The sequence below is a fragment of the Oncorhynchus tshawytscha genome, linkage group LG31 (assembly GCF_018296145.1).
Source record: "Oncorhynchus tshawytscha isolate Ot180627B linkage group LG31, Otsh_v2.0, whole genome shotgun sequence".
Taxonomy (NCBI): Eukaryota; Metazoa; Chordata; class Actinopteri; order Salmoniformes; family Salmonidae; genus Oncorhynchus; species Oncorhynchus tshawytscha.
In genome coordinates, this window is record NC_056459.1 from 18,542,314 (window position 1) to 18,563,108 (window position 20,795).

Here is a 20,795-nt window from a genome sequence, read left to right on the forward strand (position 1 = left end):
AACCACATATCCTGAGGCTGCATTCATTGTAACTGGGGATTTTAACAAGGCTAATCTGAAAACAAGACTCCCTAAATTGTATCAGCATATCGATTGCGCAACCAGGGCTGGTAAAACCTTGGATCATTGCTATTCTAACTTCCGCAACGCATATAAGGCCCTCCCCCTCCCTCCTTTCGGAAAAGCTGACCACGACTCCATTTTGTTGCTCCCTGCCTACAGACAGAAACTAAAACAAGAAGCTCCCGCGCTCAGGTCTGTTCAACGATGTTCCGACCAATCTGATTCCACGCTTCAAGACTGCTTCGATCACGTGGGTTGGGATATGTTCCGCATTGCTTCCAACAACAACATTGACAAATACGCTGATTTGGTGAGCGAGTTCATTAGAAAGTGCATTGGCGATGTCCTTCCCATAGCAACGATTAAAACATTCCCAAACCAGAAACCGTGGATTGATGGCAGCATTCGCGTGAAACTGAAAACGCGAACCACTGCTTTTAACCAGGGCAAGGTGACCGGAAACATGACCGAATACAAACAGTGTAGCTATTAGAGTATAGAGACAAAGTAGAGTCACAATTCAACGGCTCAGACACAAGAGGTATGTGGCAGGGTCTACAGTCAATCACGGATTACAAAAAGAAAACCAGCCCCGTCACGGACCAGGCAGACTAAATAACTTTTTTGCCCGCTTTGAGGACAATACAGTGCCACTGACACGGCCCACAACCAAAGGACTCTCCTTCACCGCAGCCGACGTGAGTAAAACATTTAATCGTGTTAACCCTCGCAGGGCTGCAGGTCCAGACTGCATCCCCAGCCGCGTCCTCAGAGCATGCGCAGACCAGCTGGCTGGTGTGTTTACGGACATATTCAATCAATCCTTATCCCAGTCTGCTGTTCCCACATGCTTCAAGAGGGCCACCATTGTCCCTGTTCCCAAGAAAGCTAAGGTAACTGAGCTAAACGACTACCGCCCCGTAGCACTCACTTCCGTCATCATGAAGTGCTTTGAGAGACTAGTCAAGGACCATATCACCTCCACCCTACCTGACACCCTAGACCCACTCCAATTTGCTTACCGCCCCAATAGGTCCACAGACGACGCAATCTCAACCACAGTGCATACTGCCCTAACCCATCTGGACAAGAGGAATACCTATGTGAGAATGCTGTTCATCGACTACAGCGCAGCATTTAACACCATAGTACCCTCCAAACTCGTCATCAAGCTAGAGACACTGGGGCTCGACCCCGCCCTGTGCAACTGGGTACTGGACTTCCTGACGGGCCGCCCCCAGGTGGTGAGGGTAGGTAACAACCTCTCCACCCTGCTGATCCTCAACACTGGGGCCCCACAAGGGTGCGTTCTGAGCCCTCTCCTGTACTCCCTGTTCACCCACGACTGCGTGGCCATGCACGCCTCCAACTCAATCATCAAGTTTGCGGACGACACTACAGTGGTAGGCTTGATTACCAACAACGACGAGACGGCCTACAGGGAGGAGATGAGGGCCCTCGGAGTGTGGTGTCAGGAAAATAACCTCATACTCAACGTCAACAAAACAAAGGAGGTGATTGTGGACTTCAGGAAACAGCAGAGGGAGCACCCACCTATCCACATTGATGGGACAGTAGTGGAGAGGGTAGTAAATTTTAAGTTCCTCTGCGTACACATCGTGGACAAACTGAATTGGTCTACCCACACAGACAGCGTCATGAAGAAGGCGCAGCAGCGTCTCTTCAACCTCCGGAGGCTGAAGAAATTCGGCTTGTCACCAAAAGCACTCACAAACTTATACAGATGCACAATCGAGAGCATCCTGTCGGGCTGTATCCCCGCCTGGTACGGCAACTGCTCCGCCCACAACCGTAAGGCTCTCCAGAGGGTAGTGAGGTCTGCACAACGCATCACTGGGGGCAAACTACCTGCCCTCCAGGACACCTACACCCGATGTCACAGGAAGGCCATAAAGATCATCAAGGACAACAACCACCAGAGCCACTGCCTGTTCACCCCACTATTATCCAGAAGGTGAGGTCAGTGAAGGTCAGTACAGGTGCAGAGGTGCAGAGACTGAAAAACAGCTTCTATCTCAAGGCTATCAGACTGTTAAACAGCCACCACTAACATTGAGTGGCTGCTGCCAACACACTGACTCAACTCCAGCCACTTTAATAATGGGAATTGATTGAAATTGATGTAAAATATATCACTAGCCACTTTAAACAATGCTACTTAATATAATGTTTACATACCCTACATTACTCATCTCATATGTATATGTATATACTGTACTCTATCATCTACTGCATCTTTATGTAATACATGTACCACTAGCCACTTTAAACTATGCCACTTTGTTTACATACCCTACATTACTCATCTCATATGTATATACTGTACTTGATACCATCTACTGCATCTTGCCTATGCCGTTCTGTACCATCACTCATTCATATATTTTTTTGTACATATTCTTTATCCCTTTACACTTGTGTGTATAAGGTAGTAGTTTTGGAATTGTTAGGTTAGATTACTCGTTGGTTATTACTGCATTGTCGGAACTAGAAGCACAAGCATTTTGCTACACTCGCATTAACATCTGCTAACCATGTGTATGAGACAAATAAATTTGATTTGATTTAGTAAGGCTCAAACAGGACCGGGTTTGTGTTGTGAAACTAGCCACAATATGGATTAGGCACAATCGTGGAATTTGCGGTTTGCATTCAAAGTAAAAGTAAAAATACGTCATTGACAGTGATGCAAATGAATACAAATAGTAGAATTATGCCATACTTTTATTTTGAAGGCTAACCGCAAAGTCCACTATTGTGGCTAAACCTTATTGTGGCTAGCTTCACATATATGGGTCCGACCACCATTTAATCAAATAAAAACTGTCTTATAAATTAGGGTTATTTTAGATGATGACACCTAGCTATATAGTTAGCTAGCTAACTGGAGGTACTGAAATAGATTGTCATTTTGCTATGTTTTTGGGGAAGAACATTGTTTGCATCCATGAGCTAGCTAGCTTTATTTTGTGACCAGCACTGTAGGTGCGCGAGTCAACTTTACCAGCATCATATGGCGATGAATCGTTGTGACATATGAGATACGAGTGATAGTGTAATCAGTGTGTAATAACTACGTAAAAAATGTATGAACGCGTTTAATTATGTGATGTGCAGTCATATTCATGTCCTGATTGGTCAACAAGGTTATTTGACACGTCAAAATAGTGTTGTTTGACGTGTATCTTTTTTGACATGCAAAGACCCAAACGGTGTTCCATAAAAATCCTGGTTGAGAATGAAACAAATGAACAACGAAACAGCACAGCAAGTGAAAGAAATAGGTTTTGATTATGGGGACATACGTAAATGCCAACATTTGTGTGTGTGTGTGTGTGTGTGTGTGTGTGTGTGTGTGTGTGTGTGTGTGTGTGTGTGTTGTGTGTGTGTGTGTGTGTGTGTGTGTGTGTGTGTGTGTAACCTTTATATAACTAGGCAAGTCAGTTAAGAACACGTTCTTATTTACAATGACGGCCCGGACGACGCTGGGCCAATTGTGCGTCGCCCTATGGGACTCCCAATCACGGCCGGATGTGATACAGACTGTAGTGACACCTCTTGCAATGAGATGCAGTGCCTTAGACCGCTGAATTCATGTATGTGTTAACTATTTAACTGTACTAGAATGCTTAAAAAGCTGGCCCAAAAAAATTATATCGGTTATCGGTATCGTTTTTTTTGGCAAGGAAAATATCAGGTATCGGCCAAAAATTACATATCGGTGCATCACTAGTATGTATGGAAGGTTTCGTTCAAATCCAAAAAGGTGATCGAGTTCAAATGGATTTAACATCAAAACAGGATGTCTCAACTCTGACAAGTAAATTATACAGTTGACAATCAATTAATAAACTGTCTTGAGTTCCATTTTAAAGGGTATGGCACATTCTGAGAAGTACTGGAAGGACTGAACAGAAATAAAATGTTTCACTGCCTTCACAGTAGGACACAGGCAACACACACTAGACACACACACATGGGGCCTTCTCTGCGCAGACATGTGGGTGGTGTGAGCACTGGTATTAGTCACCATATAGTGCCTGATAAACAGGCAGTGTTTTTGACAGACATTCAAACCGAAACTGTCTGAAAAGAGCGCATGGTTTGAGAGGAGGTGGGAGGAATAAAAGAAAGCAGGCCTCAAACAGTGAGAGAGAGAGAGAGAGAGAGAAAATATAAAACTGAGAACAAGAAAACAACACAAGCGTTCCAATCCCACAGCTTAAAAAATGAACTAGTACGAAGTTAACTCAACCGTAGCTCGAGGGCCTGAGAGTCAAGTCGTGGGTTGGGTTCCTATCCAAGTAACTATCAACGAGTTCTGGCCTATTTCATTGGAAATTCACATCCAAAAAGATCTAATTACCTGAATGGACTGCTGCCATCTGAGATTGTTGGAAATTGGCCATTGGTTAAGTGCTTCCTCAAGAACATATGTTTGCCGGTAATGGAGAGGTCATCAGAGCAGACCTGCCCTGCCCTCTCCTCTAGGCTAGGTGATTTGTCAGTGAACTCCCACCTCTTTAGAGAAAAAACACCCCCCAAGCTGCTCTTGGAGACTGGAGAGACACCCCTGATGGTTTGAATCCCTACCAAATGGTGGGGGAAAAAAAGGTATTCTAATGTTGTCAAGAGTTACAGCTAAACTACATATTGGAAATCATAGGTCTACTTTTCCGTTGTTGAATATAAATCTATCACATTGGCTATGGTCTCTTTGGTGGCTTCCAGTTGAAGTGAAAACACAGTGAGCAGTAAAACACACTGCCTTTTCCCTCTTGTAAAGGAGGTGGCTTAGAATTTAACCCATATTACAGATGACAGAGTGAACAGCCGGTGTGTGTTTTTTCAACGTATTCAATTTCATTCACACAAAATATGACAATAAAAATGATATTTTGTCTCCCTTGTCCCCTCCCTGTCTTTCTCACCCTCCCTCCCTTCCTCTTTCCTCTCAAAGTGAAAGGCTTCTCCCGTTCGCAGAGGTCAACACTAAGTTAAACAGACGTCCGTGAACCCGTCCCAGCCTGTCTGTTGTACTAGTTACTGTTGCTAAAACCCTGGGTCCTTCCTGCCTCTGGGGCAGAAGTTCCCTTTGTGTGAATCTTGCTGGTTTCTAACACATTCATTTGAAGGAGGAGGTACAGTACAGAGGGACTGGTTTGGCTTCCTAAGCATGACACAACGTGTAGAAATCCATGCCAGGAGTCAGGGTGTTAGCTCTTTCAACGCACCATTGACTCTAGCTGAGCTAAACTCAAAGTACAGTAGACAGACAGACACTATGCTATACAACATATCGTTTGATTGATTTCACCTTTATTTATCCAGGATGTCTCATTGAGGTCATGAGACCTATTTTACAAGAGAGACCTGGCCAGTAATATAGAGCATTCTTGTTGGGCTATTTACTTAGGATATTAAGAATCTGGTGTCAAGCATATAGAGTCCAATCCAGGCTCCAATCCAGCCCTGGGTAAAGTGCTTACTAAGCTGACCTAACTGCTTACAGGATGGGGGTCCTCTCCTGAGAGGAGGACCTAAGTATGGAGGGAAAGGGAATCTCCCAGACTACGTCACTAATGGCACCCTATTCCCTTTATAGTGCACTACTTTTGACCTGGGCCCATAGTGACTTTTCAGACCCTGACCCTCCGGTGGCCCTGAGCTGGGAATTCAGAGGGGTTCACTGGGCATCAGGACAGGGCAGGGGAGCAGTCAGCAGAGGCCTGGTAAGGCAGAGCTAACAGAGGAGAGGAGCCAGACCAGCAGCACAGAGCACTCTTAAAGAGCCACTGAACACACCGATTAGCACATGTGTTTTCTGTTGCTCATTAGAAAAGCTAGACTTCAGTCTTGGAGGTGTTTCCTGACCAATTCCGCATTTGGTCTATGATGTTTGTCCCCCATGAGACACTGTAGACGCAGAAGCCTATTTCACTTCCTGAAAAATCCCCAGAATTAGTCTAAGATAACTCAAGACGCATTAGTTGTGCAATTTTGCAATTAAGGTGTGTGGTGCAGCATTTCTCAAGTAAAAAATATGTGTGACGGGTTGTCTTATGTAAACAGACTGCTATTGAATAGAGAGCAATCACCGCAGCTGTCCACCCCATGTTAGTGGGTAAATGAACAGTCAAATCAAAACCCGTTGTGACACACGGATGTGACATTTACCCGTTTTCGACAAGACTGACTTTATGACCAAAATTATCGTATTTACACTTTGTACTAAATTTTGACACTAGAATAGCTGTTTCTGACACATCAATACCACATAGGACGTTTTCAAAGGGATTCATTGCTTTTTAAAGGCAGTCGCTCTTTAACCTCTTGACCAAATAGAGACAAGATATCATGTTACCCTTCCCCCTTCTGAGTGTGTTAGTTTTGTTTAACGAAATAAAATCCTGTAAATAAATAAATAGGCATAACTACAGCAAATGCATTACAGAAAGAAAAAAAGCTGTGTCCTTGAAACCATAAAAAGACAAGTGACTAGCCTAAATAAATACAGTAAATACACGCACCAAGCAGGAAGAAAAGAACACATTATTGTAGTCTTGAAACCACAAACAAGTGAGAATGAGTGTGTGTGTGTCTCCCATATCTCTAGTTTACTGTGTGAGTTAGACCAGGGACTCTGACCCCAAAATACCTAACCAGTAACCACTGGCAGCAATGAAGTCATTGATTGCAGATCCATGGGTTGATTATTAACAGACTATATCCCGAATGGCATCCTATTCTCTATACTATGTAGTGCACTACTTTCAACCAGGGCCCATAGGGTAAAGTAATATATAGGGAATAGGGTGCTTATTGGGACACAGACAGAGTGATGTTGGTATGGTCAGAAACTACCGTATTTCTGAAATATTCAACTGGCTAACAGAGCCGTTATACACACACAGAGCACACACTATATCAACCTAAGCTATTACCCAATTAATGCAATAGCCTATACAGTTTGCAGAGATTGAATGTATTTTTCCCTCTAAAGGGGTAAAATGTAAAACCTTGTTAAAAGTGTGGACCCCTGCATAGCAATTGTTCACCATTTTGCAGACAGTGTTTTGTTTGCTAAAGCAGGGGTCCAGACATACTGAGCCTTGGTGAGATTAAACCTTTTATAAGACAGGAGGAATGCAAGCTCGGTGCTATAATAAAAACTGGTGTGGTTAACAAGACTGGGCATTTTCAGGGGCACAATAAAAAGGAATATGAGGTGAGGGTAGCTAGGGGGTGAGCTGAGGTGCTATGCTACTGCAAGTCAACACCGACCAAACACAACATAAACTGAACAGTACCAGTCTGCACATCATAAAGTTTACAAGACTACTGACATAAATAATCCAACACAAGAAAAAATCCAAGATCATGGACACTTGGTAAGGAGAATAATTACATTTTCAGCAAATATTTTGCATTTTTAATCAAGAAAAAAAAGCAGATCCCAAGGAGATGTGTGTCAATGGTGAATGTATGTATGATGGCCATAGAGTGTGAATCTGTCAGTCAGTGACGGGGGAAGTGGCAGGCTAGACCAAGGGGAACTACTGTTGTGACCTGGCGCCTGCCAAGCCAAAGCTGTTGGAAACCAGCTGTTTGAAATAAACAGAAGACCTGGATGGGGGTCCGGAGTTCCTGACTTCCTGCTTTGCTACCCGCAAACTGCGTCACAGCATTCCTGTCATGTTGACATCACACACACACACATCGGAGCTTCACCCTGTTTTAACTTCACCTGTTTGCACCCTGCCCATACAGCTGGGTTGAGAGTCAATAAAACAAAGAATCTTGTATCTCTTGACAGGACCAATGTGAGAACCTAAAGAGAATACATGGTGACACACAGACAAATACACACAAGGGTGGTTCCCTCACTGACATGATTGTTGGTAATCATGGTACCAGTAGTCAGTACAGAGCTTCAAGCCAAAAAGAAAATGGAGGGAACTTTGGCCTTAAACACTGATTTTTAATATTTTCAAAAATATTTACAGTTGAAGTCAGAAGTTTACATACACCTTAGCCAAATACATTTAAACTCAGTATTTCACAATTCCTGACATTTAATCCTGGAAGAAATTCCCCGTCTTAGGTCAGTTAGGATCACCACTATATTTTAAGAATGTGAAAGGTCAGAATAATAGTAGAGAGAATTATTTATTTCAGCTTGTATTTCTTTCAACTTGTATTTCTTTCATCACATTCCCAGTGGGTCAGAAGTTTACATACACTCAATTAGTATTTCGTAGCATTGCCTTTAAATTGTTTCACTTGGGTCAAACGTTTCAGGTAGCCTTCCACAAGCGTCCCACAATAAGTTGGGTAAATGTTGGCCCAATCCTCCTGACAGAGCTGGTGTAATTGAGTCAGGTGTATAGGCCTCCTTGCTCGCACATGCTTTTTCAGTTTTGCCAACAAATTTTCTATAGAATTGAGGTCAGGGCTTTGTGATGGCGACTCCAATACCTTGACTTTGTTGTCCTTAAGATGTTTTGCCACAACTTGGAAGTATGCTTGGGGTCATTGTCCATTTGGAAGACCCATTTGCGACCAAGCTTTAACTTTCTGACTGACGTTTTGAGATGTTGCTTCAATATATTCACATAATCTTCCATCCTCATGATGCCATCTATTTTGTGAAGTGCACCAGTCCCTCCTGCAGCAAATTACCCCCACAACATGATGCTGCCACCCCCGTGCTTCCCGGTTGGGACGGTGTTCTTCGGCTTGCAAGCCTCCCCCTTTTTCATGCAAACATAACGATTTTCATTATCTATTTTTGTTTCATCAGACCAGAGGACATTTCTCCAAAAAGTACGATCTTTGTCCCCATGTGCAGTTGCAAACTGTAGTCTGGCTTTTTCATGGCGGTTTTGGAGCAGTGGCTTCTTCCTTGCTGAGCGGCCTTTCTGTCGATATAGGACTCGTTTTACTGTGGATGTAGATACTTTTGTAACTGTTTCCTCCATCATCTTCACAAGATCCTTTGCTGTTGTACTGGGATTGATTTGCACTTCTCGCACCAAAGTACGTTCATCTCTAGGAGACAGAACGCATCTCCTTCCTGAGCGGTATGACGGCTGCGTGGTCCCATGGTATTTATACTTGCGTACTATTGTTTGTACAGATGAACGTGGTACCTTCAGGTGTTTGGGTATTGCTCCCAAGGATGAATCAGACTTGTGGAGGTCTATCTTTTTTTTCTGAGGTCTTTGCTGATTTCTTTCGATTTTCCCATGATGTCAAGCAAAGAGGCACTGAGTACAGTGGGGAGAACATGTATTTGATAACCTGCAAAATCGGCTGTGTTTCCTACTTACAAAGCATGTAGAGGCCTGTCATTTTTATCATAGGTACACTTCAACTGTGAGAGACAGAATCTAAAACAAAAATCCAGAAAATCACTTTGTATGATTTGTAAGTAATTCATTTGCATTTTATTGCATGACATAAGTATTTGATCACCTACCAACCAGTAAGAATTCCGGCTCTCACAGACCTGTTAGTTTTTCTTTAAGAAGCCCTCCTGTTCTCCACTCATTACCTGTATTAACTGCACCTGTTTGAACTTGTTACCTGTATAAAAGACACCTGTCCACACACTCAATCAAACAGACTCTAACCTCTCCACAATGGCCAAGATGGCAAAGCCACTGTTTTTTTTCCTGGAGTTCGATATTTTTTCTCATATTTATTTAACTCATTGTATTAGACTAAAAATAACTTTACTAGCCATCTTATCAATGCAATTTGATTTGCTGGTTTTAAGGATTAAACTTTCAAATAAGCTCTTTGTTGACTGTTGCTGGGTGTTATCGTCCTCCATCAGCACCAGCCTGTACCCTACCTGCCAAAAGCTCTCTCCTGTCTGAATTTCTCCTGCTAGGTGACCTAAACTGGGACATGCTTAAACCACCTGACCAAGTCCTAAAGCAATGGGACTCCCTAAATCTTTCTCAGATTATTACCAATCCCTCAAGGTATGACTCCAAACACCCAGAAAAGACCACTCTCCTCGATGTTATCCTCACAAATAATCCTGATAGGTATCAGTCTGGTGTTTTCTGTTATGACCATAAAGATGACTGTTTAACAGCCTGTGTTCGTAATGGCTGCTCAAGGAACGACCTGTCCTGATTTGTCATAGACGCTTGCTAAAATACTTTGATGAGCAAGCCTTCCTTCATGACCTGGCATCTGTATATTGGTATAGAATCAGCTTGATCCCCCCCCTCTGTCGAAGATGCTTGGACCTTTGTTTTTGATATTTCAAGTGATATTGTTAACAAACATGCCCCCATAATGAAAATGACAATTAAAAACAGGTTTAGCCTCTGGTTCGACTGGGAGTTATTACACCTAAAGAATTGCATTTGGCGAACGGCTCGGTACACACATACTCAGGCTGACTGGCTCTCGTTCAGGTAAATGAGAAATACAGTAAGTGCTGCTATCCGGAAGGCCAAAGTTAGTTACTTTAAGGAGCAGTTCTCTCTCTGTTGGTCTAACCCCAAGAAGTTCTGGAAAACAGTTCAAGACCTGGAGAATAAACCCTCCTCCTCACAGCTGCCCATGTCCCTTAAAGTTGACGATGTGGTTATTACTGATGGCTGAGCTCTTTAAAGCTCTTTGAAAATCACCAGGATTCCTATTTGACTCAGCCATGCCTCGTTGCCCATCCAACATTTCCTCATCTCCAATGCTCCTCTCTCTTTTTCCCCTGCCCCGCTACAAAGTTTCTCCCTGCAGGCGGTCACTGAGTCCGAGGTGCTAAAGGAGCTCCTTAAACGTATCTGGGTTTTCTTTAAGGTTGCTACCCCTATAATCACCAAGACCATCTCTGACCTTTTTAACCTGGCTCTCCTCTCTGGGGAGGTTCCTATTGCTTGGAAGGCAGCCACGGTGTGTCCTTTATTTAAAGGGTGAGATCAAGCTGATCCTAACTGCTATAGGCCTATTTTTTTATTTTGCCCTGTTTATCAAAAGTGTTGGAAAAACTTGTCAATAATCAACTGACTGTCTTTCTTGATGTCTATAGTATTCTCTCTGGTATGCAATCTGGTTTCCGCTCAGGTTATGGATGTGTCACTGCAAACTTAAAGGTCCTCAATGATGTCACCATTGCCCTTGATTCTAAGCAATGTTGTGCTGCTATTTTATTGACTTGGCCAAAGCGTTAGATATGGTAGACCATTCCATTCTTGTGGGCCAGGTAAGGAGTATTGGTGTCTCTGAGGGGTCTTTGGCCTGGTTTGCTAACTACCTTTCTCACAGTGTGCAGTGTATAAAGTCAGAACATCTGCTGTCTCAGCCACTGCCTGTCACCAAGGGTGTACCCCAAGGGCTCGATCCTAGGCCCCACGCTCTTCTCAATTTACATCAACAACATAGCTCAAGCAGTGGGAAACTCTCTCATCCATGTATATGCAGATGATACAGTCTTATACTCAGCTGGCCCCTCCTCAGATTTTGTGTTAAACGCTCTAAAACAAAACTTTCTTGGTGTCCAATAAGCTTCTCTGCTCTTAACCTTGTTCTGAACACATCCAAAACAAAGGTAATGTGGTTTGATAAGAAGAATGCCCCTCTCCCCACAGGTGTGATTACTACCTCTGAGGTTTTAGAGCTTGAGGTAGTCACCACGTACACGTACTTGGGAGTATGGCTAGACGGTACACTGTCCTTCTCTCAGCACATATCAAGGATGCAAGCTAAAGTTAGAGGAAACCAAGTCTAGATATATCGTAAATTGCTCCTCTTTCACCCCAGCTGCCATACTAACCCTGATTCAGATGACAATCTTACCCATACTAGATTACGGAGACATAATTTATAGATCGGCAGTTACGGGTGCTCGTCACTGCACTCTATGCTCTTCTGTAAATTGGTAATCTCTGTATACCTGTCGCAAGACCCACTGGTTGACGCTTATTTATAAAACCCTCTTAGGCCTCACTCCCCCCATCTGAGATATCTACTGCAGCCCTCATCCTCCACATAACACCCATTCTGCCAGTCACATTCTGTTAAAGGTCCCCAAAGCACACACATCCCTGGGTCGCTCGTCTTTTCAGTTCGCTGCAGCTAGCGACTGGAACGAGCGGCAACAAACACTCAAACTGGACAGTTTTCTCAATTTCTTCATTCAAAGACTCAATCATGGACACTCTTACTGACAGTTGTGGGTGCTTTGCGTGATGTATTGTTGTCTCTACCTTCTTGCCCTTTGTGCTGTTGTCTGTGACCGATAATGTTTGTACCCTGTTTGTGCTGCAACCATGTTGTGCTGCTGCCATGTTGTGTTTCTACCATGTTGTTGTCATGTCTCAGCCTCCAGTATTTATGCTGCAGTAGTTTGTGTCGGGGGGCTAGGGTCAGTTTGTTATATCTGGAGTACTTATTCTGTCCTATTCTGTGTCCTGTGTGAATTTAAGTGTGCTCTCTCTAATTCTCTCTTTCTCTCTTTCTTTCTCTCTCTCAGAGGACCTGAGCCCTAGGACCATGCCTCAGGACTACCTGACATGATGACTCCTTGCTGTCCCCAGTCCAGCTGGCCGTGCTGCTGCTCCAGTTTCAACTGTTCTGCCTTATTATTATTTGACCATGCTGGTCATTTATGAACATTTGAACATCTTGGCCATGTTCTGTTATAATCTCCACCCGGCACAGCCAGAAGAGGGCTGGCCACCCCACATAGCCTGGTTCCTCTCTAGGTTTCTTCCTAGGTTTTGGCCTTTTCTAGGGAGTTTTTCCTAGCCACCGTGCTTCTACACCTGCATTGCTTGCTGTTTGGGGTTTTAGGCTGGGTTTCTGTACAGCACTTTGAGATATCAGCTGATGTACGAAGGGCTATATCAATACATTTTATTTTGATTTGATGTTGTGTTGCTACCATGCTGTGTTGTCATGTGTTGCTGCCATGCTATGTTGTTGTCTTAGGTCTCTCTTTATGTAGTGTTGTCTCTCTTTCGTGACGTGCGTTTTGTCCTACATTTTTACTTTATTTATTTTTAATCCCAACCCCTTCCCCGCAGGAGGCCTTTTGCCATTTGGTAGTCCGTCATTGTAACCGAAAGGTTGCAAGTTCAAATCCCTGAGCTGACAAGGTACAAATCTGTCATTCTGCTCCTGAACAAGGCAGTTAACCCACAGTTCCGAGGCCGTCATTGAAAATAAGAATTTGTTCTTAACTGACTTGCCTAGTTAAATAAAGGTTCAATTAAAAAAAATTAAAATTCTGTCAGGCTACATACAGTAACATTGCCTTGAGGTCTGAGCATTATCATGTGATGGCAAGAGTCAGTTTGGGGAGTATTTTAGTACTTTATTAGGATCCCCATTAGCTACTGCTAAAGAAGCAGCTACTCTTCCTGGGGTCCACACAAAACATTACATATTACATAACATTAATAGGCAAGTACACTACATCCCTAGGATAGAACTACTTACTTCCCTCAATTCTGGATTATCTGCCCTGGGCTCTTTCTGTAATTCTGACCGAATTTCCGGGCTACCCATAAGAAAACGCCAACGTTACAGAGGCAAGAGAAGGGGGATCCTGGCAAGATTAAGGCGAAGGGAAACCCAGCCACCTCTTCCCTCCATTCTACTGGCCAATGTACAGTCACTTGATAATAAAATGGATGACCTCCGATTGCGGATTTGCTACCAACGGGAGTCTCGCAACTGCAATATTCTCTGCTGTTCTGAAACATGGCTCTCGGACAAGTTGGCTATCCAACTTGATGGATTCTCCATTCACCGTGCCGACAGGACAGTGGATTCTGGGAAATCAAGGGGGGAGGGGGTTGCCGCTTCATCAACAACAACTGGTGTGCTGTCTCGAGCATGGTGGAAGTGTCGACCCATTGTTCACCCATTTTGGAATACCTGATGGTCAAATGCCAACCCTTTTACCTCCCGAGAGAGTTTTTAGCTGTTATCGTGACTGTTGTATATCACCTCAGAACAAGAAAAATAACAAACTGGGACTTAACGAAATGTACGAGGCTATAACCAAGCAGGAAAACATCCTTCTTGCCGGCGATTTTAATTCATTAAGACACGTGATGCACAACTTCCATCAACACATCTCCCTCGCCACTTGGGCCGATAAAGTCCTAGACCACTGTTTAACCCACAAGCAAGTATACAAGGCTCTCCCTCGTTTGCCATTCGTAAAATCAGATCATGACTCCGTATTCTTGCTTCCTGTTTACAAGCAGAAGCTGAAATACGAATTACCCGTGACTCACTCCATTGAGAAATGGTCTCCAGAATCAGAGATTATGCTACAGGACTGCTTTTCTAGCGCTGATTGAAATATGTTTCGAGATTCTGCCGATAACATTGACGAGCTAACCACCTCCATCACCGGCTTCATTAGGAAATGCTTCGGCGACAGTTACATTTTGCTGCTTCCCCAATCAAAAGCCATGGATTAACACTGAGGTTAGATAGGGCTACCCCACACAGGGCTATCGCAGACAACCGAGGCTATGGCTGAGAATAGAAAAAGTACAAGAAATCCTGAAATGACCACCGCAGAGTCATCAAACGAGCAAAAGGACAATGTAGGAATAATGTGGAATGATATTACACAGGCTTCGACACCTGGCGCGTGTGGCAGGGGCTATGTTTTACAGCTGTACCATTGAGAGCATCTTGACTGGCTGCATCACTGCTTGGTATGGCAATAACACTGCCCCCAATCGCATGGTGCTACAGAGGGTGGTGCGGACTGCCCAGTATATCACTGGGGCCGAGCTCCCTGCCATCCAGGACCTTTATATCAGGCGGTGTGAAAGGAAGGCCTGGAAAATCGTTAGTCTCAAACCACTCAAGCCATAGACTGTTCTCTCTGCTTTCGCGCGGCAAGCTGTACTAGTGCAAGTCTGATACCAACAGGCTCCTGAACAGCTTCTACCCCCATGTCATAAGACTGCTAAATAGCTAAGAAAATGGCTACACGGACTATCTGAGTTTAACTTAGTGCAAAAATAACAATAAAATAGTCTCTCTATGCACACTCACAGGGCCCTACACACTATGCACACTGATACTCCAACACACATACAAAACTCACTCCATCATTTGCTCACACACACATAATATGCACATACATTTATACGGACTCTACACACACCCACTCACATACAATCATCATATACGCTTCTGCTACTTTGTTTATCATATATTCTGATGCCTTGTCACCTTACCCTTATACATAGCTACGTCTATGACCGCACATTGTAAATATGGTACTGGAACTGACCCTGTATATAGTATGCTTACTTATTTTATCGTCTTCTTCTTCTTTTGATATATTTTGTGTTTTGGTTCTACTTTTGTTATTTTCAGTATTACATTGTTATTGATTACTGCATCGTTGGGGTTAGAGCTTGCAAGAAAGGCATTTCACTGTACTGGTGCATGTGACATTAAAACTTGAAACTTATGCCTTCATAATCACACACAATTTTTTTTAAATGGAATGGGAGGAGGGTGTGTGGGGTTCCCAAGAAGAACGTTACAAGGATCTAAGTGGTATGACTCTCACTTCAGCAGAATGTGAGTTTGCCTGTGATAGCATGCCACGCCACGCACTAAGCAGCATAGCATTTCCTGTCTGACTAATTAACCCCTGAGCACAGAGGGGGAGAGGTGATGAAACAGGTCAAAGGTCAAAAGCCACAATACAGAAGCTGTAAACGACCCCATGTCTATTCAATATAAATTACCAGAAGCTGTAAAATACTCGTATACTATTTGTAATGGTGGATTTACATCTACAGGCACCAAGTAATAACTATTATTTTTTATATATCTGATCATCTCATTTCCTTGAGCTCCTATTGAAACTACACTGAGTAACTTCAGATGGCAAAAGAGAGCGAGACTACAGATGTTGGATCTAAATTTGAGACAGTTTTGTACAGCAGGAAAATAATCCTGCAGCATCAGGAAATGTGGATTATTATATGGATTAAAATTCATGGGTATTTTTGTCGGGGTTGAAACATTTTTTGTAAGGGAAAATCAAGTCGGAAATTTCAAAGTGGAAATTTCTCCTGTAACGGGGAGATCAAATTCAGGTCCTACTCTGTATGAGAGGGGACTATGGGGTAAGAGGAACAGAGGAATGCATCAGAGAGAACGGGACAGGACATCCTTGTTCACTGCAGTATTTGTATGTGTAACAAAACAAAATCCATACTTTGCCAGAGGAAACAATGGAGGAAATATCAATCTTCCTTCCATTCCTTAATTAATTAGGTCCTGCCTTTAGGTGACAGACATTTCTTCTTTTGAATTTGCTCATTCACATTGATTGATCCTAACTTTCTAACAGCTCATCAAAATGATGTTGCCCCAACCCCACCCTTTAGACCACATATGGACAGTTGGCATGGATATACCCACATTACATGACATTTACATTACCTCTGCCTAGCCCTGCTACTAATAAAACTGGGCGTTTCCACTCGCTCTAAAACAGTAACTGGCCTAATGTGGCTGGGGAAATGTACTATCCCACACTCCTCCTTTAGGCAATCTGCTGTTATAAAACTAAATTATTTACGTTGTTTGGCCAAGTAAGCTCAAAGCATTAAATTTGTGGGTGTGGGTGGGTGGGGGTGTTATAATAAATAAACATTCAAATACTGGTCGCCGCTTGCCGACATTGGCAAAGTACGTTTCTTTCTAATTTTATTCTTATGGGTTTTGCATGCAACACACATAGAAACACACACAAACCTCTAAATAAATCCATTACTAGTGTACATGCCTTAGGTTCTGACAGACACTTCGCCTCTGCGATAACGCATAATTGTTCGATAATTAGCCTATCAAAGGCAAATGATAAAGTCGAAGAAAAGCTCTGTTCTTGATTAACAGTCATGCACTTGTAAACATAAGCCGTTACAGCCTACACACTAACATATGGACTCCAACGACATAAAGGGAGGTTCCACCATGGAACGACACAATTGATTCTAGTTGTTTCCTATAGGTTCCACAGCACACACAGATTGGAAAACTAAGCACTAATAGTGAAGACAATTGTGTAACAAAAGACTAAACGAAAAAAATCACAAAAGGAAAGCGGACAACCACAGCTCAGCAGATTCAATAGACATTTGGTCAGCAAGTGTGGACAGAGAAGTGGGTAGGGGGCAAGTGTGGACAGCAGTCTGTAAGGGACTAGGGGACTGTGGGAGGACAGATGGCTCAGTGATCCCTTCTATCTATTTCTCCCTACATCTCTCACCTTTGAATATTAAATTAAAGTCTGAACTAAGATGACCTTTGTTTTTTTAAAGACCTTTCATTTGTTTACCCAGGATAGTACACTTAGTAACAATTTACAGGGAGTCCTGAGTTTGATCAAATCAATAAAAACATACACATTACATGCCCTCCAAAAATGTAACAACACAGCACACAGTAGCATGACATGACATAGGCCTACACACACAGACATTTAAAACGCAGCAATTCAGGTTGGCAACTCACCTTTAAGGTTCTTCGGGTTGTTCTGCTTGGTTCGCGGCATCTTTTCTTGTTGGTTGTTTCACTGACACATCTTCTGAAAGGTTGTCAATTCTCTAATGCAGGTGGACGAACACCCTCTGGGTTCATCTACAAAGCACACATACACACACCAGAGAGGGTCAGTGTCAGCTCAACACACCATAGATCAATAAACACTAAGCAGCCCTTATCTTCTTACTAAGTGTGTGTGTGTGAGTGTGTGTCTATGGCTGTCTGTGTGCAGTCTCCCGTCCTCTCACTTGGCAAGAATCAGAAAGGACACTGCTGTTGTTGCGTCTGTCAGTTTAACAGTTGTCCCTGTCTAAATTCTATTTCCAGTCAAAACGTACATGGTCTAAATTCTTATTCCAGTCCAAACGTACAAGGCTTACATTCTTATTCCAGTCCAAACGTACACAGTATAAATTCTAATTCCAGTCCAAACGTACAAAGCTTACATTCTTATTCCAGTCCAAACGTACACAGTATAAATTCTAATTCCAGTCCAAACGTACAAGGCTTACATTCTTATTCCAGTCCAAACATACACAGTATAAATTCTAATTCCAGTTCAAACGTACAAGGCTTACATTCTTGTTCCAGTCCAAACGTACACAGTATAAATTCTAATTCCAGTCCAAACGTACAAGGCTTACATTCTTATTCCAGTCCAAACATACACAGTATAAATTCTAATTCCAGTTCAAACGTACAAGGCTTACATTCTTGTTCCAGTTCAAACGTACACAGTATAAATTCTAATTCCAGTTCAAACGTACAAGGCTTACATTCTTGTTCCAGTCCAAACGTACACAAAACAAAGCCCAGTGAGCACAATACGTTGAAAAGACGGTTATCAACGTCTTGTCAACATATGTTGCCCATAGGGAGGCTCCTGCTAAGTTTGATGGCATGGCATAATATCCAATACAGCACCACTGACAGGGTGCTCCTCTACCGATATCAGGTGAGTTCTGGACCAACTCTGAGATGTGAATGCATCTCTCTCCATATAAATATAAACCTGGAGTGGCTATCTATATTCTGATCTAAACCAAGAGGAGATGGCTGTTTTTTTGGTACACAACTGATTGACAAGTTGATGTCAGATACACTGCCCTGCCCTTCGCTTTGATGACACACACGTTTCAGATGACAAAAGACGCAAACAATAAGGCCTTGTGTCTGGCGGGTAGTCAGCGCTCCAGGGTGCTTACGCGGTTAGCGGGCTACAATCAGACGGATCTTCTTATAAAAGTGAACATGCATTAGATCATTGCATCACCATCAGACATAAGCAAACACTGAAAGGGCATCTTGATCTCATAGCTGTATAGTATCTGTTTAATCTTATTGTATTGCTGCTAATGATACCCTTTTTACAGTGGATGAAAAGGGACTAATTTTAGACTTCATGCAAATCTGAGCTCTGCAAAAAAACATCAGCAGACACCATCAGCAGTATGTTGAAGCTAAATTATATCAAATCTTGACCTTTCAAAAACCCAAGGCAAAGAAAAGAACAAGCAGAATGAATGATCAGCAGAGCTCCCTCAGTCCCTCCTGATACATTTCTATAGACATGATCTATAGAAATGCACATACATTGCTCTAGTCTATACATTATCTATACATAACAATAAATGTATTGAAAATGACTAAACATTTTACATAGTATATACTGTATTATGCTTATAGATAATTCCCTACATGATCTTCCTAGATCAGTCCCTTCCACTGTACATTTTGTTCCAACATCCAGTCTGTTCCGTTTGCCAATGTTACATAACAGTCCGTTACTACAGCCGTAGGATTTTTTTTACCATATACTGGTACACGTGCGCTGCTACAGCAATGACATCATTGAACTCGCAAAATATATCGGCAGTAATGTACACAGCGCATGCACCAGGTCACAGAGCCCAGTAAGAACGACAATGAAAGTCATACAATCAAACATGTTCATAAGCTCCCACCTGCCTCCCAGGGAGAACGAAGGACAGGTCGAATACCTTAAGTTCAGACGATGCTGGTGATTTGGAGGAGAGCGAGACGTGCGTGTGCGGCGCGCGTGTCAGCTGAGAATTTAATTTTTTGAGGAAACACCCCGAAACTGACAGCTTGATGAGGATGCCACAATAAGCGGCGGAGTAAATGTTGCAGTAGGCCTAGTCCTATAGCTGTCCGAATAGAATGTTCTCTCTAAATCCCTGACGACAGACTTACGCCTCATTCAACACACACCTAGGAGGATTCCTTCCAGTCACCTTGCTGCATTTTACAGCAACATTGTAACAACATTTACAGCAACATTGTAACATGTAAGAAACAATGGACATGATGTCCTTCATTGTGAAATATGAACACTGAATAGCCAAACCCCTGTGACATAATCAAATGCCTCTATCTATCCAACCAATAACGGTGGCTTCAAGTGACACATCTAAAACAGGTGAACAACATTGTTTCCTTGTAGCCATGCATCAATGTCTTTATACAATACATGTTACATCACAACAGCCGCATCTTATTGTGAGGGAATGCCGTCTAAATAAAAAACAATGACTGGGTTATAGCGTATTTTATGCCTGTAGCACAAGCAACACATGAACGCGCTTTAACTGAGGGAGGAGTCAGGGAAAACCCCTCGCTCTCTGCAACACTACGGCGGCACTTCCCTAATTCAACAAATATGCGACAGTATTTTTGAACACTTTCTCATCTGTTGCGCAATATCTATGTATCAGAAAAATGGCTAATGTATCAGATAAATGGCAATAGATCAGGCTTACCTATTGGCGCAATAGACAGGCACATTCAGTAGCAAGCAAGACAGCAACATTACACACACCACATTCGAATGCTGCAGACGTATAACGTTACACCAAAACAACGATTCTATGGTAAGCAAACGACGGTTCTGAAAGCTTAACTTGTTTGATCCCAGAATTTGACATTCCTTCTTTGCAAACGTGAAAGCACAGGCGTGAGCTAAAAGAAACACAACGGTGAATACATTGAATACAAATAACTAGCCGAACCAGCAAGAACGTCAGGCGTCAGGCGTTGTAGCATACACGATCGCCCAGTGAGAGAACACTTCCACATGCATGCAGCCCAAAGTTTCAACCACATTTACGACAAATAAATATCCACAAACTAAA

At 42.9% G+C, this 20,795-nt stretch overlaps 1 protein-coding gene across 2 annotated transcripts in view; it reads right to left on the reverse strand.

Annotated features, from left to right (window-relative positions):
* Positions 1-20,795, reverse strand: part of LOC112229568 (HIVEP zinc finger 1) — an 86,233-nt gene that overhangs the window by 65,273 nt on the left and 165 nt on the right. The window contains exons 1-2 of one of the 2 annotated variants that reach the window (XM_024395490.2): positions 20,424-20,598; positions 17,614-17,739 (exon numbers count right to left, since the gene is read on the reverse strand). In XM_024395490.2, the coding sequence (XP_024251258.1) occupies positions 17,614-17,653 (40 nt within the window). In that variant the 5' untranslated portion in view covers positions 17,654-17,739; positions 20,424-20,598. Of the gene's footprint in view, positions 1-17,613; positions 17,740-20,423; positions 20,599-20,795 lie in introns of those variants that run through there. The other variant, XM_042310481.1, reaches the window with a different exon arrangement.